The sequence below is a fragment of the Epinephelus lanceolatus genome, chromosome 9 (genome assembly GCF_041903045.1).
Source record: "Epinephelus lanceolatus isolate andai-2023 chromosome 9, ASM4190304v1, whole genome shotgun sequence".
In the NCBI taxonomy this organism is placed as follows: Eukaryota; Metazoa; Chordata; class Actinopteri; order Perciformes; family Serranidae; genus Epinephelus; species Epinephelus lanceolatus.
The window spans coordinates 14,151,216-14,178,420 of record NC_135742.1 but is presented as its reverse complement, the minus strand read 5'-3'; the positions used below and the strand labels follow the sequence as shown (position 1 = coordinate 14,178,420).

Genomic DNA, 27,205 nt, shown 5'->3' with positions numbered 1-27,205 from the left:
ATAGAGACATAAAACGCAATGTTATACAGTCATAAAAGACAATAAAAAAAACTCTCAAACTCAGAAACAAGACCAGAAGCTTACACTTGTCCTGGAAAGGACGTTTCACTATACAAACTTTTTTCCATGTTTTCAGCTGTTTTTTTAAACTATTCAGAGACTGGGCAGATTTAAATTCCTTTGGGATTTTATTCCACTCTTCTCCCCGGTGTAGAGGAATGCGCGTCTCCCTGCTGTACTTTGTAGATTGGGCTGTTTCAGAGTACATACACTAGGTGTTGTATTCAGGCCATGAGCATCCCAAACATACTGAACATGCCCAGTAAAATAATTTTAACATAGATCTTGTGAAGTCTTACAGTATATACCATGATAAGTTTTAACTGTTGAGATTTACCTTCAACAGGGAGCCACTTGTCTTAAAATGGTTTGAGCGAATATGCGTTCTTGGGCTGAGATAATGGACGACTCTCATTAGTTTGTTCTGGGCGTTTTGAAGCTTATCTTTTGTTCTTTTAGGTGTACAGCTGTACCATCATGCAGCTGTAATCATTGTGGCATTTAACTAATGATGTAGCTAATGCTGTCTTGGTTTTCTTATGGAGGAACTTGGATATTCCTCTTCACATGTTTTGTCTTTGAATGGGCCTTCCCAGTGACAGAGGGGGCCATAGATCCACTGGTCATACACTGCTCCAGTTCACATCCAAGACAAATAACTGAATGTTTTTCCTGTGTCTTTGTTCTGTTGCACTCACAGAAAAGCTTAATTCATGCCTTGATCCAAAAACAATACATTCAGATTTGCCTCAGTGCGAGGAGAACTTATTGTCACATCGCCAACTCATTACTTTTTGGAGCTCTACATTTTCTTGGAGAGTCCTTATTAGGAGTAACCCCTTCAGATGTACCATCTCATTTTCAAGGCGTCCTCTTCCTTGTTTTTATTGTATATCTTGACAGTGCTTGACAAATAGACATATATGGGTTTATGTATTGTATAACCACTGTACTCCTGGTGTATCAGTTAAATAGTCTTCATCAGACACCTTCATGAAGGAGACATTTCGGTTCAAGATGTTGGACAGTGCTCTGTTGTCAACCTCCATTGTTCATGTGCTGTGTGCTTTATTATTGCGAAGGATCAGATTAATCAGTTAAGTAAATATGCAACAGTTGGCACGGGGGAACTGGGAAACATGTCTGGCGGAGCTAGGCTGCTAAATATGGATGCTTGTATAGGCATAGACTTTGCTGTGGAAGCTGAAAAGGTTCACAATGAAACAGGCGCCAGTGTTTGGGCTTGTGACATATGTCTCTAATTGAGAGCGAACAAAATGCAAATATCAGCCAAGCAGGATTTGACATGTCTTTGTTAAGCTGTCCTTCAGATAGTAATGGCATTAGGAATGCACCTGCAGTGGCTCTACAGGTCTATGGGGAGCCAGAAACCGGAGAGCTGCAGGCTGCCAGATGGACTTTTGAACATTTTACTCCTAATAGAAAGCAAGCCAGCCAGTGTTGACGTAACAAGAGGATGAAGCATAAAACCCCAGCAAATATCTTTTGATTGCTCAGTTCAAAGGCATATCCTGACATTTTGGGAAATATGCTTTTTGCGCCGTCTTCCTGGGAGTTAGATTGATATCAGTTTCATCTCTCTGCATTCAGAGAAGATATTGGTCAAGGATATTTTTAGCCTGCAGTACCTGTGGCTTAGCACAAAAGGCAGGAGCAGGAGGAGACAGCTGGCCTTCAGAAACATGAGGAAAAATACGCCCTTCCAACAACTCCACAATGAACAAAACACGCTCCATTCAGTAGCTGTTCTGCTGCTTTTGATTGAATCACAATCTTCCTCAGCAGATGGAGTTGCTTAGTTGTAATGGAATCACAGATGTTAAACAGTTCACCCAAAATCAAAAATAAATATTTCTCCTTTTACCTGTAGTGCTGTTTATCAATGCCTGTTGTTCTGGTGTGAGATGCAGAGTGTTGGAGATATCAACCGTAGAGATGTCTGCCTTCTCTCAAATATAATGGAACTAGATGACACTCTGCTTGTGGTGCTCAATGTGCCAAAAAATACTTCTGAAAAACCCAACAGCAATGTCTTGTCCCCCAGAAAATTGCCTGGTTACTCAAGATAATCCACAGATCTTGTTCTGAGCAGTTTCATGCAGGAACTATTTTCTTCCTACCAAACCACACTCGCCAACCGTATCACTGTGCCGAAGGAAGAGTGCATCTACTGCTAGCTCACCTAGCACCGCTGAGCCAGCTAACATTTCAGCTCAGCCGAGGAGGGCACCATTAATGTTTACATCTTGCGCTGGCATGAGTACAAGCCTCTCGGGGGTTTGACTTGAGCTCCACAAGCAAAGTGCCATCTGGTTCTATTATATTGGGAAGAAGGCAGACATGTCTATGGCTGACAGCTCCAACACTTGGCAATTCAGGCCAGAATATCTGTATTAATAGACAGCACTACAGGTAGGAGGAAAAATGTGTATCTTAGTCTTTGGGGTGAACTTTCACTTTAAAATTCCCATTTTCTTCAGAGCTCTTTAAGTACACATTTTTTGTCAATTTTTGCTTAAAAGTCAAGATTGAACGTTTCATGACCATGGAGACTATGATCAAAAGCTCCAAAAGATCTGCTGAACAGAGCTCCTGGTGAGGTTGTTTTGTTTACTACTGTTTCTCGATTTTAAAATGATCTATTTACATGCCAGCCACCAATTACTGTTGTCCAGTAATCGCAGGAGTCATGATGAGAGTGTGGAAAGTGTAAAAGAGCAACTTCACATGGCTGCATGCAGCACCACCACTGCAGAGGACTCGGCCATCAGTCACTAGAAAAGCTTCAATACACGATCTAATAGCTCTGAACACATATCAATAAAAAACATGCAAATAGAGCTGAAAGGATTAGTCAATTAATTGATTTGTCAGTTGACAAAAAAATGAACCAGCAACTTATTTTGTATCATTTAAAGGTGCAGTCTGTGATGCTAATCAAATTTACTTTTTGGTAAAATATCTTGTCATGGTCCGCTAGCTAAAATTAAGTCAGTTAAATAAACAGTCCTGGCTCCCTAAATGTGAAACAAAGAAAGTAGCTGGGACTTAGTTACACAACACTATGCTGGCTAATCTCCCTCCTCCACGTCCTTCCCCACAAGGAACAGAGCAATGTCATGATAATAATGAAACATAAATATCATTAGAGATATTATTGGAGCTTGTGAAGGAGCACGGATGATAGGGATGTATTTGTTTGGGTTTTGAGTTCACATATCAATAATTTTTCTCCAGAATCACTGACTTCACCTTTAGGCCATTTTTAAGCATAAATCCACCCTCTTAAATGTGAATGTTTGCTGCTTTCCTTACGTTTCTATTATATTAAACTTTACTTTTTCTCTGAGGCACGATTTATCATTGAAATACTATCAGATTAATCGATAATGCAAAAAAATCATGTGTTGCAGCCCGGCGTGAAAAAAACTCAGGCTTCAGGTTGTTATCATGCAGCCTCATTGCTGTCTCTCCTTCCTTCCTGACTTTGTGATAAGCTAGGCTAAACACATCTTTCATCTCCACTGAACACACAGAGATGAAATTGATAATCGATCTTTTCATCTAACCCCCGGTAAGAAAGCAAACGGCCTTATTTCCCAAAATGTCAGAGAAAAGCACAAATAGTTGACTTTAACAGAAAGGAAATAATTGACTGTAATGAATCTGATGGTTTATTGATTCATTGTTTGGTTGATGTGGTGACACGGTGGCTAACTGTCACCTCAGAGAGATCGTCCTGGGGTCAAATAGAAAGTTACAGTCGCTAGGAGAACCTCTGTTTGCTTGTCTATGTGTTAGTCCTGTAATGACGACCTCCCGGGTGTTTCCCTGTCTCATGCATCTTGGGATACACCCTGACCTCTGCAACCCACCACCCCAAAGCCCATAAGTGTGTATAATCGGTTGATTTTAACTCAGTGGAGTCTGCGGATGTCACAGAGACAGTATGCTGTGATGAAACCTGGTTGCTGTTGCTGTATGAGCCGCGAGATGTATTCTTCAGAGAGACTGTCATGCTATATTATTCTATGGACAGATTTCTCCCCCCTTGGCGATGATCTGTCACTCGCTTGTCACAGGCGCAGAATCCAGTCAGCCACTGCCAGTGGGGGACTGTGGCAGATTTGCAGGGCTTTAGGAGACAATAGCTGGAGTTGCTTGTCTGCCTTGCATCATTCTCTGTGAAGGAGTGTGAAAGGAATGCATATGGCTTTTATTTCCACTGATACCTCAACTGACGGTGGATCAGTTTAATCGCTTTAGATCCATTTTTCAAACTTTTCTTCAGGTGGGGCTTACTGTGTGCAGAGAAAGACACTGTGAGCACTGTAATGAGCGTTAGTCCCTGGGACTGTATCAATTGTCAGCTTTTATACGTCACAATTGTTTTGTTTTTTCACAGTAATACACATTTTGTCTGAGTATGGGAGCCCAAAAGTGACCTGATAAATTTGATAAATAAAATAATAAATTAGCATGATACATTAAAAATGATTTAATAAATAGAAATCTTGAAAAAAATTATTTATGATAATGATTTATGTACATATATATTTATGACCACATTTATTGTCACACATATTATCAGCTAATATAGCTGTGTGACAGCTTCTCTCATTATCACACAGGAGATGTGGAAATGTGGGAGTAAAACAATCTGCCTCCGAATAAGAATTTTCCTAGTCGATCAATAGTCATCATTTAAGGCCATTAGTCGACTAGTCGCCCGCACGTTTACAATATTAATTTAATTATTAAATAATATATTTTTGGCGGGGCAACACAATGGTTTGAGTTGAAGGTGTGAGAAAGAATAGTATCAGTAACATTGTTAACACTGTGCTACATTACAGAGAAATACAAAACCGTACTAATGAACCTTCATTAATATAGGCCTATATTTTATCTACAAGTGCACGTCACACACTGAGCGAGCTGCCTGTTAATGACGCTGTGGGCTAATGGCATGTAGCTACTTCCATGTTTCAGATGATACGTCATGTTTGTAGTCGACCAATGAAGATGAGTTTACATATCACCTTGGGTTCGTCCTTCACCTTCTCAAAATGATCCCACACTTTGGATTTCCTGCCCAACATGTTATTAACTAGCCTGTGGAATAACCGCAGGTACCAGCCCTGGAAATTAGAGACCGTACACATGCTGCGTCTTGAACCACCTGGAAACACGAGGTCTGGTGCTGGGTGCTTTTTTGTGCCTTTTTTGTACAAGCTTGCAAGAGCACAGCAGCAGGTTGCGTCTGAGGTTGCTAAGCAACCTTAACAAGCATCGTATAGCCTATTTACCTGAAGTCCTGAGTGCAGAGCTGACCTTCTTCTAGGCCTGTTGTCTGCTGGTAGCACTGCACTAGAATTATCAGCTTTTCCGTATTTATCAGACTGAATATTTACAGAAGAAGGGAAACATATCTGACTGCTGAGCGTGGACACTTCCTGTGTCTGTCTTTTCAAATTAAATTCCAAGATGGTCCAGTCATATAGGTTTTGATTTATTTTGACAAGACGCAGCTCCTAATAGAGTTTCACGTTGTTTGTTTGTTTTTCTGCGACTAAGCGACCAATGAAATCTTGCCGACTAATGACCTTTCTGGTCAACTAACGTTTGGTTGACTATTAGGGGGCAGCCCTACAATGTATAGATTTAGATAAATGAATAAAGAAATGTAGAAATAGACAAATACAAAAAATGTAGTATGCTTTATTCCTTCATTGCTCATTAATCTATTTGTCTAAATTATGACTTAATAGTGTTGGGCTCGTTACTCCAAAATTACTTTATTACTCATTACTTGTTACACTTCTGAAAAGTAGCCTAATATTATCACTTGACTTATCACTTTTTGCCAACAGTAATTTGTCACAATACGCTTTATATTACTCCACACTCCACAAAATTGGTAATCGTGTCCTATCTCCTCAGAATCCAGACTTTGCATGAGTGCCTCTGTGTAAATGTCAGAGTTATCTCCAGCTAGTGCAGCTAAGGATAGATATCTTGCAAATGATTTTTTACCTGGGGGTCTTATATTGCCTGCGAGTGGTATTTTCCCAAGGATCTGTCTTAAAGATGAAAAGTCAGTCATGGAGATAGGCACCATTTTATCCACCATATCCAGCCACCAGTTTTATTAGTCCTTTCTTTCTCGTAACCTGCTGCTGTCCATGTTAAAATCCAGTTGTGGTTGTTGAGCCAGTGTGGGGCTACAGTCATCCTCCGTGACAGAGGAAGGCTCACGTTTGGTGGCGTGAATTTGCAAGAGCTTTACTTTGTTGTGCTATTGTAGGTTTTTCAGAAGATTTAAGATTGTGCTCAGTAGGGAGGTGACACCAGAAGTAAGGTTGTAACAAGTTATTTGTTTTTGGGGTAACTGTAATATTATTACTGAAGTTATATCAGTTTTAGTTATATCATATTTTTATTGAATTACTTGTAAAAACAAAAAGTAATATTATCACTGTAATGCATTACTACTGTTTCAAAACAATTTTTAATTTGTTTCATTGGTATGTTCAGAGGGGGAAATGTCAAGACAGATTAATATTTTACTGAGCAAAATTAAAAGTCATCACAGAGTTTATTTTAATTAGTTTGAGCACTGGGATGTGCAGCATATAGTACACATGCCAGCTTCATCCATTCATCGTGTCTCTGCATCAGTTGGCATTGTGTCTTGCTTGGCACATGTCATCAGGGTAACTCCTGGGAAATTTAGGGAAGCAAAAAGCCACATGAGTACACAACAGAGATGAACTGGCATTCATCGAAAGCATTTTTATGAGCACTGAAGTCAGAAGTCTGTCCTGTTGTAGCAGTTGTTTTTAAGGGATGTTTACTTTGGGGCTTTTACTACAGTAGTTCGCTTCAGTCAGTAACCTTGAGCATTGCATTGTTGGAAGATAGCGCCCCTGATTGAATTATGCCTCTGCAACTCACGTTCCACAATCTCTAACTAACAGCTGCATAATGGATCAGGCATATAAATCACAATATTAAACATGATTAATGTAGCAATGTTCACAACAATGTTAGAGAGTGCTTTACAAGTAACAGCAATAAATAAAACCCCAAACAAAATTAACATCAAAATTCCAGGCATGAATTTAAAATAGGGCACACAATTAAAAAAAAAAAAAAAAAGAAAAAGAAAAACAGGCGAGCACACCAAGAGCCGAGCATAAATTACCAACAATGCCCTGACAACAGAAAGGTATTTTAAGAAGCGACTGAAGTCCTTTTGGAATCACTTGTTACCGGACAGCATAGGTACAGGGAGCAGGGTCAGCATCCAGCTTGAGGACACATCATATGAGACGGAGCTGGAAGATGAATCGAGCCTCCGAAGTTATCGGTAAAATCTTAATTTGAACTCGGCACAGACAGGCAGAGTGGAGTCGAAACAAAGACATTTCCTGGTGTCGACAGCAGATGAGTGCTTCAGATGATAGATTTGAGACGGATCTAACATATCACAAAATAATCATCTCTATCTTGAGAGCATCTTAATTTGATATGTTTCCTGTGGGGATGAGGTGGTGGTGGGCATGAAGCATGTGGCGGGATCATTTAAAACTGTATTAGGGATTTTAACTCTTAAGGTTGAGCTTATATTCAATACAATGTCAGCATCAGGGAGTAAATTCTAAAGTTACCGATCAGAACAGACCTGTATCATGAGCGTAATCAAAAAGAATTTTATTTAAGGTATTATTATTTTCTGGCTTCTGCACTAAATAGGGGTGTTTGTGAATTTCATTTTGGGGGATTTCATTTTGGATTGAAATAGAAATGTTTCCAGGACTATTGGTGATGTTGATTTATTAGAGGAATGATATCACACCATATATTTCATATAGTTAAAGTGACCACAGGCGTGTTTATTTATCCTTATGTCTTTGTTTTAATTGCTCGAGGCAGAAGAAAACAAGTGTCCAAAAAACCTATTTTATTTTTGGCTGGATCCTTCCTGCGTGCCTCCTCATGCACAGTGATGTCATCACTTTCGATTTACTGTGTGCCAAGAAAAACAAGTAATGAGATGTTTTGAACCACAACACACATACAAAAAAAAATACTTTTCCTTTTGTTGTTTTTTTTTTTTTGGCTCAGTTTTAGGTGTCACTTTATCTAGGCCAGGGGGAGGGGCAACAACTTTGGGAGAACTTACTTCTTGCTGTCTCTTTACATGAAGCTTCTCAGTCATACAGGCTTAATAAGGCAGATTTTGGGACAATGGGGTCCAGGTATATCATGCAGAAAAAAATTAATCATCATAGAAACGAAATATTGTTTTGTCTAAAACCTAGTAATAAGTTAGTATTTCTGCAACTCCCTTTCCCTCATCTTGAAGGTGATGTTTTTTTTTATGGATTTTTGTTTAGGTTTGGTTAGCTTCAGAGATTTTTCATGTTTTGTTCTACAAGATAAAATACAGCAGTAAATACCCCACTTGGGAATTTTAAAGGTTTCCCGTATCTCAAAAAGGGCTAAATGAGACTGTTGTAGTGGCAACATTTAGTCATGTGACCATGATTTAGTTCGTTTATAGCCTGACGTTAGCTTTTTACTTATAGCAATTGCATTTACGCTTCAGTAATCAAAAAAGTCGTGTTCCTTTGTGAAAATTATCTTGCTGAACAAAATGTGTAATCGTGAACTTTTGCTTGCCACAGAGTTTATTTTCTGCAATGATCCAAAATCCAGTGGAAAATCCCACTGGTTTTTGTCAGTGGAACAACGGTGACGTTAACTTCCTGGTTGGCCTGCAAAACAATATCCATGGACCACTCTGTGGGCCGATATATTTTAGGACTATTACTCTTATTTGAATAAAAGCAAAACAAGAATTAGATTATACAGCCATGCTAGCAGCTCCTGGGATAGCCTGGTTCCAGACCATAGACCCCGCCCACTCAACTGAGTAGGCTTGCATCTCTGGTCTGGCATACTGCAATGAATTTGCGATTTATCTCGTCCAAACGATGGACGGACCAATGAACGCTGGGGGTGGGGGCGGGTCTAGTGATTAGCCAATCAGCGCCACGCTAATGGCGACCGCTACAGATCCTACAGACCACATTAACGATGCTATTGAGGTATTTTGCCACTACTCGCGTTAATGGAGGACCAAATTAAGGAAGCTGCTAAACTGGATTTAATGGCGATGCAGCTAGGCGTGCACGACGGAGACATTTTAAACGGGCAATGCTCGCTTGTTTACCCCCCTGAGGCACGGATACTAATGACGTCAGATTCTGGGTGAGTCGTTGATCTCTACTGATTGGTTAGGGAAAAATCAAATTCCCTTCAAATCGCCTTCAATGGAGGCGATGTCAGACTGAAGGTTCTGGGAGCTTCAGTCTGACACTCAGGCTAGCTCCTGGGGCTGTACTAGAACTAAAGGCTTACATCAACATGCTAACATGCTTTCAGTGATAATGCCAGCCTGTTTAACATGTATGTTTACCATATTCACCTTGCTGATTTAGTAAGTTAGCATACACAGCTTTGCTACGCACCACTTACCACCCAGTACATCTGAAGCTGATGGGAGTCTCATTAGTTTTTGCTGGAATTTTGTCATAAATTAAAATTTGGACAGATTAAAGTTTTATGCAGACGATGGTGCTATATGAATTTAGAAGACGGATCGAGTTATCAGTAAAATCTTAATTTGAACTTGGCACAGATAAGTGGTTCAGTTGATATATTTGAGACGGATCAAAAATATAAAAAATTAATCATCTCTATCTTGAGAGAATCTTAACTCTATGGGCCCGAACGACGCATAGTGCGTCCAAATTCACACCTGTTCTTCTCTGTGGATTTTCTCCGCAACCGTGCGTCATAGCGAGAAGCCACGCATATCACGTGAAACAGCGGAACTGTAGCTTTCCGTGAAGGCCAAGCACTTGTCGGTAGTCCAATGTTTTCACAGCGAAAAAAAATGATAAATTTACGCTAAAATGATGTATAACAGAGCTTTCATACAGCTCTGCACACACATTACTGTTGGATGGATTACTCGCGAACACAGGCTCGCACAGAAATACCACGCATATCACATGAAAGCGCAGGAGCAAAGCTTTCCACTGATACCACACACATCATTGTATTGTCATCCCATCACGCTATAAATACAGATCAAGTGTCTACAAAATAAAAACCTAACAAATTTCTTTACAATCCATTATATAGTGAGGAATATCGTATCTTACCACATCTTAGGCTTGCGTGTGTTTCTCCCTGTCTATCCACATTTGTAGTCCGGCTTTCAAGATGCAAATATCTCCATATTGTCCAGTTGACACTCCATCAAACTTTGTATGACAAGACCAGCCACTTCACCCTTGCGCACCCAGACAACTGCAGCCTAATTATGCATGCTGACAGGGCCGTAGTCACCATATACATTGAGGGGGACACATGCCCCCCCACCAACGGCCAAAATGTTCCCCCAGTATAAACTGAAACTGAAAAACAAATATTATCTTGGAGGACATCATTGCACTTGGTTGACTATTTTTCTATGATCTTAGATGTAAATATTTCATGTTTCTTTCAGATAAAACACATTTTTGATTTGTGAATGAGTCAATGGAATTTCTTGCAATAATGAAAAAATACTGGCAATCATGTCCGCCTGGCACAAACCACATGTTTTGGACAACTGTGAAGTGACAGAATGTCCCAGCATCATGGTTCTTATATTGCCAGATTCCAGAGAGTCTCCCCTCTTCATATATGGCAGAATATGTCTTCTTCCAACTTGCTATGGTGAGATACATGTAAAAATGTAAGAATTTAGTCACACAGATTTGTTTTTTTCATTGATATAAAAAATGATATAAAATACAGGCACATAGAAGGACATGAAATGATGGCAAATCTGGTTAGCCCAGATTGTCCTGAAAAAAAAAAAAAACATATATGATATGAGCTTGAAAGTAAAGGCAGTAAAAATACCCCAAAAACGCCTAGGGCCCATAGGGTTAATTTGATATGTTTCCTGTTGAGAGATGGTGGTGGTGGGCATGAAACATGTGGCAGGATCATTTAAAACTGTCAACCAGTAGTGATCCAGTATTAAAGACTTTAATTCTGAAGGCTGAGCTTAAATTTATGGCATTTAAGTCTGGAAAACTAAAATATGTTTATAAAATTTCAAAGTCGTTGTTAGGGTTTTGTAGGTACTGACTGAATAACATATGTACTACCGAGTGCTGATTCATGTTAAATCAATCTGTGCCAAATTTCACTACCTAAGAGTGCACCTGAGTGAGAACACTGTGTTTAGACAGGAGACGGAAGTACTGTGCAGCCATCAGCGAAACTCCGTGGCCAGTGTTCCAGCTTTGGGGCACTTCACGGCGGAGACAACGCGAGCTCTGAGGATCCACTTGGTTCAGAAAGGAGCCGGAGGCGCTGCAAAGTGCCCCTGAGCTGGGAAGCCAGCCATAGAGCTCTGTGGGCTTCCCAGTAAGCTGAAACTATTGTTGCAGCGCTGCAAGTTTGGGTCTATCTGGTTTATTTTCTACTTTATTTTAGAAATAGCCCAGTATCACCGATGCTTGGGATTGTGTTTTTATAAGTGACGTACTTATTCCACATATTTGTGTCAAAACAGAGATTGAGAGAGACGAGATGACTTAACTCTATGTGGGATTAGAAAAGAGCAGAAGGGCAGAATCACTTGTTGACTGCAGCTTGTTCAAAAATTACATTTTTGTTTTTACAGAAAGAGCAAAGTACTAAGAAAAGATATTGTTGAGTACCAGTACTGAATTCGAGGTACAGGTATCAGTTCAAATATGAACAGTACCCAACCCTATATGTTGTCTTTGAGCATTGGTAGAGATGAATTTCTGGCAGAGTTTATTTTCCCTACCAATTTTTTTTTTTGACAGAACATCCGTTTTTAGACTCTAACAAGTAGAGGGGTCCAATACTGCCCTCTAAAAAAAAGTCCTCTATCATCCTCCCCACCATTAATTACTTTTGACTCAGCTTACCAACCCGAAATGTTAATAAAAGTCACTTCATATAAAGAGTCTGACTTTGGGGGGGATCCTGATCCCTTTCCAGCCCCTGAGCTTGGTTCAGTCTGTCTGGTAATCCATCCACGAGTGTTTCTTGCTCAATCCTTCATCCTCAAACTGTAGGGCAGAGTCGGGACGGATGTGGGGAGGAGGAGGGAGGGACTATCTCGAAATGCCAGTGGGCGTGATTGAGTCTTACTACCAAGAGAGTACGGGCCAGATGGCGAGTTTAGGAAGCCTGAAATCTCAGCACCTGGCAAGGTGTTTGTTGAGTCATTGCATTAATCAACAACTTTGCCAACTCCCTGCATATACATTATGCTCATTTTGTGCTGCGGGGTGGCGATAGAAATCTTATTTATTCAAGAAATAATTGCCTAAAGTTATCCTTACCACCAAGCGTATTTCCCTCTGGACACAAAGCAAATGAATATAAAGTGCTGTATCTTGTTCTGCAGTTTTTATCTGGAAAATAAGGACTTTTACTATTTTTGACCTGCAGCTTCAGGTTCAGTAACTTAGTTGGACACTCTCTGCGGTAGTTGTAAAACATCTCAGTGCTCTTCATTCCCACAGACAGAGATACTGAATAAATTAGGGGGAATTTAGAAACTCATGAGTGCGCACTGATACTTTATGAACACATGCGGTAATTTATTGCTGCTATTTGTGCTCCCGTTGTCCTTTTACTGATACACCAAATTGGACTGTAGTGGTCTCCTTTCACCTCTCTGCAGAATGAGCCAATTTGTATAAGCATATGCAGCTCCCAACGCTTGAATAATTCTCCAGGATTTTTTTTTTTAATGCCTGAGCGTGTTAATGTATAATTGATGCTTTAAGGAGATAAACTGCCAACATCTTCATTTAGGTGCCTCGGGCAGACAGGGGGAGAGCAGTTTCACTTGATTTGTTAGTTTTAAAGTTTACCATCTCACGGCTGAAATGAGACCTGAGGTAATCATGAACGGTGTTAGCTCGCCAGCGTGATGGCAGCAGATGGCTGATGGCTGGATGGATGGGTGACATTTGCTTGTTTCCTCTTGCAGTCGTCGCTGAAAGGAGCTAATGTCACAGTGTTTGGCTGCCTGAACCACGGGATGCCTCTCTTCTTACGGGAAAACTCATCATTGAAATGTGAATCAGGTATTTATCTCTGACAAAATAACCTCTGAATAAATAAAGTGTTTATTGGTCTATACTAATATCACACATAATTAAGTTTAAGTGCAAGGCTCTTCACCTTTGAACAACAAAAACACTTACAAACCACAAAACTTTGACTTTCACTCACAATTTTTGCTTAAACTTCAGCAAACACTTCAGCTGGCATCATCTTTAGTTAATCACTTGAAGCGATGCTAATTTCTATCAGGGCTTCTACTTCAACTGACACTTCAAGCCCAGTTTATCACCTCCACGTGGCTGATATATCAAGTGAATCTTCAACTTCTGTTAGCACTTTAAATTCAACTGATACTTCACCTTACTGCTTACACTTAAATTGACAATTGAACTTCATTTAGCATTCCTGTTTACACTCCTGTTGCAGCTTTTTTTTCCCAGTATTTGTATTTCGATTGCTGTATTTCAACAATTTCAAATGTTTTTAAATATCAGAAGTGAGTCGATGTAAGTAATCTTCAGACCTCTTCTTTTTAATGCTTTTCCTGCATAAGTGGAAAGCTCCTTAGGTTTTAAGCTCACTGCTACATCGTTGTGTTCTTCTGTTGCAGAATCAGTGGCTGGGTTTTTCCTGTCTTTGAACGCCTCTGCTAATATCACCAAACTGAGGATTCCCTACCCACAAACAGGCACCTGGTACCTTAGTCTGCGCTCTCTTTGTGCCACTGAGCATGGGTGAGTGGCTACAGACATCTGTTAATCGTATACACTTACACTCTGCTTCACTGGAGAACTTCACTCAACTACATTTATTCATGAAAAGAAACTGCTGAACTGCTGAGAAATTTTTTTATGTCTGTGAGGGGCAAGTTTGAGACTTTGGTAAAATATGCTTATTCATGCTTATTGATGTGATTTTGAAGTTTGATACTGTCCTCATGTCTGTACACAAAATATGAAGCTACTTCAGCTAACTTAGCTTAGCATAAAGACTGTAAGAATCCACCAAACATCACCTCTGAAGCAGACTCCTGCATCAGGTCGGGCACCTGGTGGGTGACCCGCAAAACACAGAGGTGGTAATTTGTCTTAATTTTATATCCGGGCTCAGTTCTGGGTGAAAAAAGAACATGCAGTTTTGCATCGCCTGTCTTTGATGATAAATATATTAAAATAAAAATAATAATTTATTGTAATGTTTTAAGATTTTAATCCTCTGAATGCTGACTTTGTTTGTTGGCTGCATCACTCAGGTGCGTTACTAACAGGCATGTTAATGGAGAAGTGCTGCTTAATATTATGAAACAAGCAAAAAATATTCATTTGAATTGCATTTTCTAAATTACCTTCATTTTTGAATATATTATCTCAGTTTGATATGTATGAAATGTCCCAGAATGGTCACTTTACACATCCTGCTTATCCAAATTATTTGAATAGTGCATGATAATTATAGGATCTCAGGTGGGCCTATAGATGTAGCTACCGTGACGTCACCCACTGGATTGTAAACTGCCCTTTTGAAGCCTAGAATTTGGCATTTTCGGCCGTCGCCATCTTAGTTTTTGGAGCAAGACATGACCATATTTGGACCTGCCTTAGAAGTGAGGACACTATTGTCACTCAAAGTGGCCCACCTTCAATTATGCATAACTTTAGGCCTTAATAAAATGTAAACAGGAGAGTTATATAAAAATTATCCCCCGTACAGTTGTCATGAAACTGGAACTTAGCTATAGAGACCAAAACCGTTTTTTGTACGAGGCTGTAAACATGTTTATTTCTGCTGTAAAGTTGGGCATTTTAACATGGGGGTCTATGGGGATTGACTCACTTCTAGAGCCAGCCTCAAGTGGCCGTTCAAAGAACTACAGTTTTTGGCACTTCTGTGTTGGCTTCATTTTTCAGCCCTGGAGGTTGCCACTTAGTTGGTCCGCAGATTTTGTGTTGGCAGATTGTTGTGGGCTGTGGAACTGATTGGTCATATGTGTGGGTGGCAGGGCAGGTGTGGTAATGCATGTCACGATGCTGGTTCTTGGAAATCAGACCCCTGCAGGACTCTCCTCTACAGCTCTCTGATCAACACACTATATCTCGTTTGTTTAACCCTTAGATGCATGACTTACCAATACCTACACTCTTCCATAAGTGGGGTCAAAAATGACCCCAATTAGAATCAATGCGTTTTATGTGATAAACTTAAGCAAGGCTAATTTGATGACAATAATAGTATACTTTATCACACAAAAGTCATGGATGTGGAAAATAAGTTCATATTTTATAACGTCATATGTATTCCAAGATATAAAACAAATATAATACTTAGATGTATGTTGCTGTATAAAAATCCTCCTGGGTTTTGAGACTGTTGGCATTAGATGTGTAAGTGTGACAGTAAATGTATACCTGACAGTCACAGTCGATAAGAATGAAAGATTCTTAAGTCTAACCCTTGATATTCCATAGGAAATGCTTGGGGTCATTTTTGACCCCACTTATGGAAGAGTGGGGTAGTGATACAAAAACAACAATTTCTTAAAATGTATATACATTTTTTTTTTAATGCAAATGGCCTCATGTCAAAAACATGTTTTATGAGGAATACCTGGAATGTGAAATGATAAAAACTTTTAATTCCATAGATATTGAAGAAAAACAACCCCTGGGGTCATTTTTGACCCCACTTATGCATCTAAGGGTTAATCCAGTCAAATCCAAAGTGTAAAAACAGCAATTAGAGGTTTTACAGGGTGTTATGTGTTGGACTATTTGGGACTAATAACTTCCCGAAATCTCTGCTGGTTGCCTGGCAATTTTGTTACAACCGAGTTTAAAAATAACAAATCTCCATACAGGTTACACAAACAGCATAGTGTTAATTAGAAAGCTGTAGAGGTACTAGGTGGATTTTGTTACCCTTGGGCAGAGCCAACTGTTTCCCCATTTCCAGTCTGTATGCTAAGCTAAGTTAGTGGTAGCCTCATATTGAGCGTACAGACATGAGAGTGCTGTCTAACTCTCAGCAAGAAGGCGAACAAGTGTACTTCCCAAAATGTTGACTGTCCTCTATACCTTTAAAATGGAGACAATGGTGTAAATCGTGTGCTCTGTAGGAGTCAGCCCCAGAAAGTCTCCAAAACATTTACAAGCAGAAATTCAGTGGAACCAGCTGAATGACTGTTACTCATAAATTTTTGACAGTCTCATTATCAATTCATCGGCTCGGTCCCAGTGCCCCAAAGCAACCTGTGAGACAATATTTGCTGTCAATTACAGGAAGACAATTGCAAAATAGGACATTCAGTTTTTCTTAAAAACATCTTTGTATAACAATCACTAGTTTATTTACCAAAAATGAATAATTCAGTGCTCTAATGAAGACACCATGCTCACTGTTTAAACGGTGCTGCCTCCCTCGTTCAGCCACATCCTCTCCCATCTGTCACTGAGCAGATTAATTTAGGATTGGCTTCATAAATGTGCCTCTGGTCCACACCTAGCATATGACATGGAGGGGAGTTAGATTTTGAGATTTTAAAAGCAGATTTTTCATGTTTGTACATTGGCATATTCAGACATTTAAACATTCAGTAGCTTCTTCCTGTGCGGTTCACCATTTATACAGGTAAAACATTTCACGTAAAGGAGGTAGAGAAACTAGTTTTACCACCTTTAGTATGTTAAGCAGACCATAATGCATTGCACCTACAAGATATATTGGGTTTTTATATAAAGGGCACAACTCTTGTGTTTTCTTGACTAGAAATTATCTTTACTGTTCTCTCCACCTGTGTGCACAGTTTAATGCACAGATGAATGCACGCTCTTTCTCCGAGGGTTGTTTAAAGTCATTTGTGAGAAATGTCGCAAAGACAAGAAGTGGGGAAAATGTTTCCATTAAGTTGTTCAACGCACTGTTTTTCATGAGTTCTTAAGTATTAGCTATTCAGCAGATTGAGCTGTTTTGCCGAAACCCTTAATGGCAAGAAAATGTGAACAGAATGAAATTAAGCAGATTTTTTCGCCAGACACTTGGGAGTTCCATTTGAATTTGAATAACAAATAATAACAGATGGTGTGGGACATGGTCTCATCCTCACATGAGAGCATTGCTGAGGTAAGAAAAATGTGGAAAACATTCACGTAGCTATGTGTTAGATTTCCACAAATTTACACATGCTAAATTAATCAGATCTTGTTAGAGAAGAGAGGAGGTGGTATGAACGATAGGTGCTCTTCAAGGCTACAATTAAGTTGAGTGATATAACTTAAAGATTAAGAAGCGAGCAGCTGTGCCAATTAAAAAAATGGGTTCTGGGGGAAGGCAAAGAAACACATTTGTTACCTCCTGGAGTTTCACTCTCTGTGACTGATTGTATAACGTAGCAATTAGAAAAGATGCAATGAAAGCACAAATATACAGGGTGTTTTTTTCTTTTATCCTATGAAGTATCAGAGATTAACAAATGACGTATAGGTCTGTGTGCAGTTGTTAGTTTGTACGTTACAGTTCGATGCATAACAACAGCCTCTAACGGGCCGTGAAATTCCTAACAAATATGTATCTGTTGGCTGAAATTGTTCCACAGGAATACAAATAAAGGAGATGCTGACACTAAAACTTGAGTTCTTTGTTATCATAGGTAGAGAGTATTGTGGAAAATTCCGAGTAGAGTACTTAATTGAGATACTTAATGAAGGTTAAACTATCACAGCAGAACTCTGGCTTCCTTGTTGGTCTATAAAGCACTGGCATAATTTGTAGAAAATTACTTTTGTAATTGCTTCTGGAGATCGCACAAGCTTAGCAGAGTAAAGTTGTCTGACATCTGACAACCCTTAAAACGACCTTTTGATCTTCAACGCAGTGCCGGAGCAGATAAAACAACAAGACTGAGAGTCTGCAGCCGCACTGGCAGCTCTGTGAGAGGCTGTAATTTGGCAGCGCTTTGAGTGAAATCTGAATGTCAGCATTTCAACGTGCTCACAGTGACTAGTTTTGGTTTGTTATCACCTGAAAATAAGAATTGCTGGGTTTTGTTACTGTATAGTGAGCCTTTTATACCTACATACAAAGTGGGTCCTCTCCCACAGAGTCTGCCATGTTGTTCTACAGTAGCCTGGAATGGACAAATCAAACACTGGCTCTAGACAGGGCCATTCATGTTCAGCACAAGCAAGTTGCCCTAAATCCTACACACTAGACCTTTAATTGATAAATGTAATTCATGGTGCTCTTAGACTGCAGCTGGATCACCCCGTAGATACAGATGTGGGCCTCCCTTTGTGTGCCGCAAGTGGGAGAGCAAACTGTAAAGCTGTTGTTCTTAAACACCAGCAAATAGGGATTGAAGCAGAATATTTCATCACACAAGACTTGTGGATTTCGGAAATGATTACAACTGTCTTTATTAAATAAATTGGCTGGAGTTACTGGGAATAATTGGATCACATGAGTTGGAAACAATCCTCAGTCAGCAGCCTCAACTGCAGTCTAATTCTACAAGTAGTATGATACTAATAATATAGAGCGTAGAGTCGTCTTTATTTTCAGCTGGGAAAAAATACCACGTATTTGGCCACAAACCATAATACTGGACAAACTAAGGACTCTGACCTGATGATTGTGTGACATGAACAGATCACCAGACTTGTCACAGTTTATCCTGAGGGGCACATGAATGTACCAAAAATTGATGGCAGTCTATCAAATAGTTGTTGAGACATCTTATACAAAACTGCAAATGTGAACTTCATGGTGCCACTAAAGCCCCGTTTCCACCAAACACTTTCAGTATGGTACCTTTGGAACCGAAAGTAACCCTTCAGACATGGTACCTAGACCGTAGTGTTTCCACTGCAAACAGAACCCTTAAATGTGGGCGAGGTTGTTGTCACTCACTGCTCTGTCCAGCACTCGCTGTATTTCCTCATTACTGGTGACACAGAGGGAAGTCTCCACCTCATTTATCGTCCACAGAACGAGGCTGCACGCCATCATTTTTGGAACAAAATAGAACAGGCTGCAGTGAGAGTCTCTCTCCATGTGATATTCAAAAATAGCAGGTTTGTGCAATTAGCCCTTCTCAGGCAAGCTCAGGGGTTTAGCGTTGCCGGAGCCCACAGGAACAATGCTCCGCAACGCTTTCTTTTTCTCCAAGTGAGAATTAGAATATGCAGTTCACATAACCTGGTCGAAATTAAGTATTTTTAAACATTTGAAGATCCACTTATTACTAAAAGTGTATGTCATATAAAAACTAAAGCAATGGTCAAAGTTGTCACAATGAAATTTAAGGTGTGTTGACTGATCCACGTCCTCACATTACAAATTAACGTTCCACCTTAAAAGTGAATTCAGTTATTTTTTTTTCTGACTACAGTTGCTACAAGTGGCAGCAAAACATCCATTCATTTTATAGTTACAGCAATAAAACTCTCCACAGTATGAACAGTGGTTACATGAGCTTCAAAACCAGCCACAACTCAGCCCTGAGCAGAGTGACCGTCCTCTACTGACCAGTCAACAGACTGCAGTGTTGACAGCTCCACCTTTTAGTACCAGATCTGTGTGCTAGGTACCCCAACATCCACAACTTTTCACAGTGGAAACAGAATAACAGCGCAATGAACTATACTGAATTGTACTGTACTGCTCAGTGGAAACGAGGCTTAAAGGAAAAATCAGGGGATCACCAGAATCAGTGGGGTTCATTATGGTGAACATGAATGTCAGAACAAAATCTGATGCCTATCCTTCCAATACTTGTTGTGCTATTTCAGTCTGAATCAAAGTGGTGGACTGAATGACAGAGCAAAATTACAATATAAAACAACTACCTGCAAATTAAATAGTCTATCTTGAGAGAAAGTGAAAGGAGAAAGAGAAACTGTAGCACATTTCTACCTTCACACTGGTAAAAAAAAAAAAAAAAGGTACCTATATTCACCAGTGGCACTGCAGTAAAGTTCCACATGCTCACCTAATGTTCTGCCTGTCTGTGACTTTTCCAGATTTGAGGCGTGCACCAATGTCACCGCAGAGGTGTACATGCGCTCATACCTGACTCCATGCATCAATGACTGTGGCACATATGGACAGTGCAAGCTCCTGCGCACCAACAACTACCTTTATGCTGCGTGTGAATGCAAAGCAGGTAATAATTAAGTGTGTTTTTTTCCTCTTTGTTTGAATTTGTGCACATTGTGAATGAGAACTAAATTCAGATTAGTTGTTCTATTTATGTCTGTTCTTAATTCTACTTTAATGTTCACTTTATTTTCAAATTGCATTCACTAAACCCAGTTATAGAAGCCACTTACCAACAAAACAAACCAAGTTGTTTGATAGAAGTGGAGAAATAATTGTGGTGTATACTCAACAGTGCTTTTAATTAATAACTAGTAATTAATAATTAGCTAAAAGTGTGACAGTGAATTAATAATTGGAAGTGATTTTTAGCAGTCAATGCCTTTTTTGCACACAACACGAGATAAAACTTTCTGTTAGGAAATTGGGTCATCACTGCGGCAAAGAATGTCTAATTTGTTGGAAAATACATCACGCAGAGTGACAAGAAAATGGGAGAGAGCAAGGTGGGATTGCACTGGTCTCTGGCCTGAATTGAACTGGCAGTACAGCGATTAAATTGTATGTGCTGCTGTCCAGTGAGTCATACAGCGGCCTGGTATTAATCTCCTAATATAAGCCAATAAAACACACTCTTAATTACGGGGGGGGGTTAACATAGGAGGGAGTTCACACCAGGAGGCTCCTTTGTTTACAGGATAAACAACTTCACACATATCTGTGTTTGATTGTTTTTCACAGAGAAATGTCTGTTTAAAAGAAAGGGCCGATGAAGCATTCATCTCGTCAAGAGATAAATATTTTATCCATTTTAAGAGATACTATAAAATCTAAAGGGAAGAGCTTTTTGAAACAAACTGATTCATCCTCAGTAGAGTTCCTTCTCATCCATCAGACGAAAGATTGAAGAAGACTTTCTTAAAGTTTATTTAGAGTTTTCGGAAGACGAAAAGTGCTTTGAAGGTTTGATATGTAACATTTCCGCAGTGAAATGTCTAAAACGACTTGACCTGTGTTATAAGTTTGTTGAGTTGTGTTCTCCCAAATATTTTCCACAATGTTCAAACCCAGAGAAATGTGTAATTTGTATTCCAGGTAACAGTGTGTTTCATTTGCCAGCAGTGTCATATCTTTATCTTCTCTAGTTCGTGGATCTATAAAAAGAACAGGATACAGCATAGGAGGTGGGGCCTTGTTCATTCCTTTGACAGTTGCTCAATGGCTCAACATGAAGCAAAAAATAGTGCAACTCCACGGTGTAAAATTGCCCAGATCTTCTGCATTATTGGGCCCAAAGAGCAAGAGCATAAGGGAATTCCACTGGCCTTGCGGCTTACTTGTGGTTTCACCATCTGCTAACTTGAATGGGGATAAAAATGAGTTAATAGTGTGACTATTCTAGACTTTAGAAATGTTATCAGACCAAATGGAATACATTTCGATAGTGAAATGAGTCATTTCAGGGGGTTGCAGACGGTGAGTGAGGAATATGTCTCAGAATTATACTCAGTAAGTAATATAGCACTTTTTCTGCCACACAACATATTTTTTATTTAATTGCGTGTCACTTTGCAACACAATAATCCAGTAGACATCTAATTCATTGATATATTTCAATATTGAACACACTTATCACAGCTTCTATGACAAGGTGGCCACTGCCAGCCACCAAGCTAATGCGTACGGTACATTATAACATTACAACATTTACAATATACAACATTATGCAAGATATTTATTTGGTGGGTGATAAATAGACTGGGGATAGTTGCATATTAGTCATAAATAAATTTAGGAATTTGTTGAAATAATGTTTGAGTCAAAAAAAGAAATGTAAAAAAGGGGTAGGGACATATAAGTTTACTTCGACCTACTCATTTGTCTTGTTTGTTTGTCATTATGTTCTTCTATTTTGGTTCGAAGTGAAGTCATTAATTAATGAATTCAGTCATTCATTCAATATCATTCAACACCCTCAAGTTATTTTTTGTTTGATTGTTTCGACCGCTTAAAGCAGCCCTGGGCTACCACATGACTAAGTTCACCACATAATGTTAGCTAACTGTTATAGTAGCTGTAACTTAGCAAGCTAATGTCACGTTAGCTAACATTTTTTGTGGCTTACATAGTAATTCCCCATTATAGGGACTTAGAAACAACATATAAGGCCAGTAGGAGGATTTTGTTAGCTTTGGACAAAGCCAATTGTTTCCCTGTTTCCAGTCTTTATGATAAGCTAAGATAACCAGCTGCTGGCAGTTGCTTCATATTTACTGTACAAACATGACAGTGCTATCTTATCATCCAGTGCTTGACAAGAATACAAATAAGCTATTTCCCAAGATACTGACTGTTTCCTTTATACCTTTGAAATGGAAACAACGATGTAAATTGTATTGTACCAACAGATAGTCACTAAATGCTAATGTTTCTTGCAGCTATATCATAAGAATGCAATGACAATGCAACAAAACGTGAGTAACACTTTAAAGGGATAGTGCACCTAAAAATGAAAATTCAGCCATTATCTACTCACCTTCATGCTGAGGGAGGATCTGGTGAAGTTTTAGAGTCCTCACATCACTTGCGGAGATCCGAAGGGGGTGTGGGTAGCAGCACAACTGCACACCTAATGGCTGACGGCGCCCCAGATTAAAATGTCCAAGAACACATAATTGAAACCTCAAAATATCTCCATACTGCTCGTCCGTAGTGATCCAAGTGTCCTGAAGCCCCGACATAAAAAGCTGTTTGGAAAAACGTCATTTGAACTCTGTTTTTAGCCTCATTGTGGCCTGTAGCTCTGACTGCTTCTCTGTGGAGCTCACGTGTGCGCCCATGCAAAGCACGTGAACACACATGAAGACGGTGCCCATGTCTCACGGTCTCGCGCAAGCACACACACGTCAGCGCAGTGTACAGAGAGGCAGTGTGTGTTCTTGGACGTTTTAATCTTGGGCGCCGTCAGCCAGGTGTGCAGTTGTGCTGCTACCCACTCCCCCCTCAGATCTCCGCAAGTGTTATGAGGACATGAGAGTGAGTAGATAATGGCTGAATTTTCATTTTTGGGTGCACCATCCTTTTAATACATTACCTCATCTGTAAAAATGATTTCTGCCTGAGTTATGTTGGATAGATTTTCACTGGCAATGGTGGTAGTGTAACAATGAAGACAACAACTCCCAAGCTACTTCACAACATCATCAAACTCTGTCTTTTGTAATTGTTTTTCACTGAGCAGCTTAAATTATTGTGTTTACCTCCAGTTTTCCCAACCTTGTTAAGCCTGCAAGCACAAAAGCTCTCAACTCTTTTAGATCTCTACATTCTTAGTCGTACAGTACTACAGTCAGTGCTACAGTGCAGTTCTGATTGTGTGCTTGTATGTGTTTGTTTGTGATAGGATGGGATGGCTGGGGATGCACAGACAACTCGGAGGCCTACTCCTACAGTTTCCAGCTCCTCTCCACCCTCCTGCTCTGTCTCAGTAACCTGATGTTCGTCCCGCCTGTGGCCATTGCCATCCGAAGCCACTACCTGCTGGAGGCGTCAGTCTACATCTTCACAATGTTCTTCTCCACTGTGAGTGACTGCCTCACAAACAGTGTGATGCATTTTCCATCCTCTATAAAAGAAGAAAACAGAGTTGACCTATAAAATATTTTTGGGTCTGATGCCAGCGCAAACAATTGGAAAGCTGCACTGTTGCTTCATCTGTAGCTGAACTAGAATGTTCTGTCAGTGATGGAAAGAAGTTATGATAAACACAGCAGGAGCTTTTATTATAAATGCAAGTTAAAGGTACCCTGTGGCATTTGGATCAAAAGTTGTGCTATGGAGCATGGTGCAAACATGTTTTGTTTGTGTGGTGTATGCACAAGGATGCACATCAACATTAGCGAGCAGACAGGTGACACAATATATATTCCTGCCACTGGTTACATTTTTCTACTGATTTACAGTTGGCCATGGTACAGCATAAAGAAGCACAGCATTAATAGACGGCAGGCTATAAAAATAATGGACGTCATCCCACTGGTTTGGCATTTTGGCGTTTGCCATCTAGGATTCTTGGACCCAGAAGTAACCTGAGGTTGACCATATTGAAATAAGAGGGTATGCTGGGGAGGAACAAGGGGTGGAACAAAGTCAATGCAAAGATGCGAATAAATGTGAATTCACACAAGGCAACTTGAATGACACGAATGATGTGAATGACGCATTGCGAATGATGCAAAGACAAGCAATTAGTTAAGCTTCTCGTGACACTACCGTGAATCACAAATGGAGGACAAGCTTATTGACGCCATCTGTAGGCACTTGGAGCTCTACCTCTCAATATCTGTACTGTACAGAGACAGAACAAAAATGATTTAATGGTGTGGCTATTCTAGTCTTTAGATGTTATTAGACCAAATGGATCAAATCTCAGTAGTGAAATGAGTCATTTCATGGGGGTTGTGGTCAGTGGGTGAGGAAAGAAGTTGGTGAGCAACTCTATTACATCAAACAGTGTCACAGAATTATACTCAGTAACAGTAATATAGCATTTTTTTCTTTGATTGCATGCCACTTTGCAACACAATACTCCAGTAGACACCTGATATATTTAAATATTCTATGACAATTGGCTCATGCCAGTCACCTTGTGGTTTACTGCAAACCAAGTTCGGTGTTAGCTGCCGTCCCCAGTTAGTTCGTACACCTGTTAGCACAGCAAAATACTCAAAAAACAAACATTACCAGGCATGTTGTACCAGGCAACATGTTTTTTTTCTGCTGTAAAGTTTGGCATTTTAACATGGGAGTGTATAGTCATTGACTCGCTCTTGGTGCCAGCCTCAAGTGGCCATTAGAGGAACTGCAGTTTTCAGCACTTCTGCACTGGCTTCATTTTTTCAGCCACAAAGGTTGCTGCTAAGACGCAATATACCAGCAGAGGCAAGGAAAAAGAAAGCTGCAGGCTAACAAACATAAGTGCAAACATTGAACAATTGAAATATTAAAAAAGGATATGCACTTCACACTCAAGACAGACAAGATGACTCACAAACCAGACATCTCATATTTCTGTAGTTTTGGTTGAAAATAAAGTAGGACACATTTGTTGCTATCACTTGATTAAAGAAACAACCATGTTGAAATGAAAGAAATTATTAAAGCATTTACAAAAACACAAGAAGTGATGTTTTTAGGAAGTAATCAGGATGTGACAGTGTGGCTAAAATAATCAATTTTAGGAATAACATTCACTTGATCAAACAATAGCATGCGTGTAAGCTGTTGTCAGGTTTAAAAAGAATAAATGGATAATTAATAACTTCACTGAACCAATTTTTGATGTTTCTTCTGACGCATCTACTTGTTGGATTAATGACTGACTGTCTTTTCCCTCTGCTCTGACAGTTCTACCATGCATGTGACCAGCCGGGTATTGTGGTCTTTTGCATCATGGAGTATGACGTTCTGCAGTTCTGTGACTTCCTGGGGTCGCTCATGTCAGTGTGGGTCACTGTCATCGCGATGGCCAGGCTAAAGTCCATCATCAAGCAGGTAGGCACCTACTGGAGTATCCTTAAAGGACAGTCAAGTGAGTTGTTGAATGAAATAAATGACTCTTTTAATGGAACTGGAAATGGAAAGAGCAGTGAATGTAGACACATTTGTCCTGATAGTCCAACTGAATGGCCATTTGGTCTCCACTTAAATAAAACTTGTGAGCTTTTCGATTTGGGAAGTTGAGAACACTACATTACATGCACAGCATTCAAGTGGATTAAGTCATGACAAAGTGTAGGAGCTGTGGGATATCACATTGTTTAACATAGATAAAGGAGCCAGTGCCTTTAGATCCGCCCACAAAAGCCTCCCATTGGCTCAATTGTGTGTCCAAACGGAGGTGCAGCCATTCACAAGAGCATCTCTAGACCTGTTTGTTAGAGGACTGAGAAGCAGGGCTGTAGAGCTGCGAGGAGAGATATACATGAGCACCGCATATGGCTCAATTTTTGGTTAATAATTAAAAGATCAATGTGTTAGAGTCAGCAATGGCATGGTGCTAAATTCTCTGGTTGCTGACATATTGCGGTGAATAACAGTAAACACTAACAGGTGCACCTTCTCCCTGGGTCACTCCCTGGCTGCACACCAAGATGGAGCGGTCTCAGGCAATGTGTAAGCGTGTATGTGTTTTAATGTGTAAGTGTGTGTGTGGGTCCATGTCCATAAATGAGACAGAGGGAGGGGGAGGGGGAGAGGGGGCGGAGTAGTGGGAGGGAGGGAGACTATACGAACATCTGCTGTCCTCTAGAGTTTTCATTTTTGCTGAGCGCTGCAGTACGCAGTCACTAATCAAATCGCACATGTCAGGACTGGCAAGTGGAGCTGTGTGTGTTTGTATACTAGAGGGAGACAATGTGTGTGTATGTTTGTTTGTTTGTGTATGTGTGTGTTTGTTTGTTTGTTTATGTCCATGACCGCAGCAGCAGTAGAGGGTGAAGGACCCAGGAGCACCTGATAGTGTGTGTGTGTGTGTGTGTGTGTGTGTGTGTGAATGACTTTTGGACCTTCAAAGGTCTAAAAGTCCTCACAGATATGTCAGCAGAATATCTGGCAAGGGCATTTTTGCTTCTGGAGATTTGTTAAACTCAACATGCTGAAGGTCATTGTGTCAAAATCATATAAATCATTTTTAAAGGATAATTAAGATTTATTGCAGCTCGAATTTCGACCTTGTAGTTGTAGTTGGACCTCTTTTTTCTTAGCAGTTATGATGAGCATGAGCATTCAGACAATCAGAAAAATTTAGCCAAATTAGCTCAGCTACTTTATTTGGAGGTCAAACCGTAAG

The 27,205-nt window shown here is 39.9% G+C and overlaps 1 protein-coding gene across 1 annotated transcript in view; it reads left to right on the top strand.

The window, feature by feature from the left end:
* The window catches only part of tmem8b (transmembrane protein 8B), a 58,365-nt gene that overhangs the window by 18,064 nt on the left and 13,096 nt on the right, over nt 1–27,205 (top strand). The window contains exons 7-11 of the mRNA XM_033618707.2: nt 13,190–13,286; nt 13,877–14,000; nt 20,280–20,422; nt 23,759–23,937; nt 25,762–25,908. Coding sequence (XP_033474598.1) covers nt 13,190–13,286; nt 13,877–14,000; nt 20,280–20,422; nt 23,759–23,937; nt 25,762–25,908 — 690 coding nt within the window. The remainder of the gene's footprint in view (nt 1–13,189; nt 13,287–13,876; nt 14,001–20,279; nt 20,423–23,758; nt 23,938–25,761; nt 25,909–27,205) is intronic.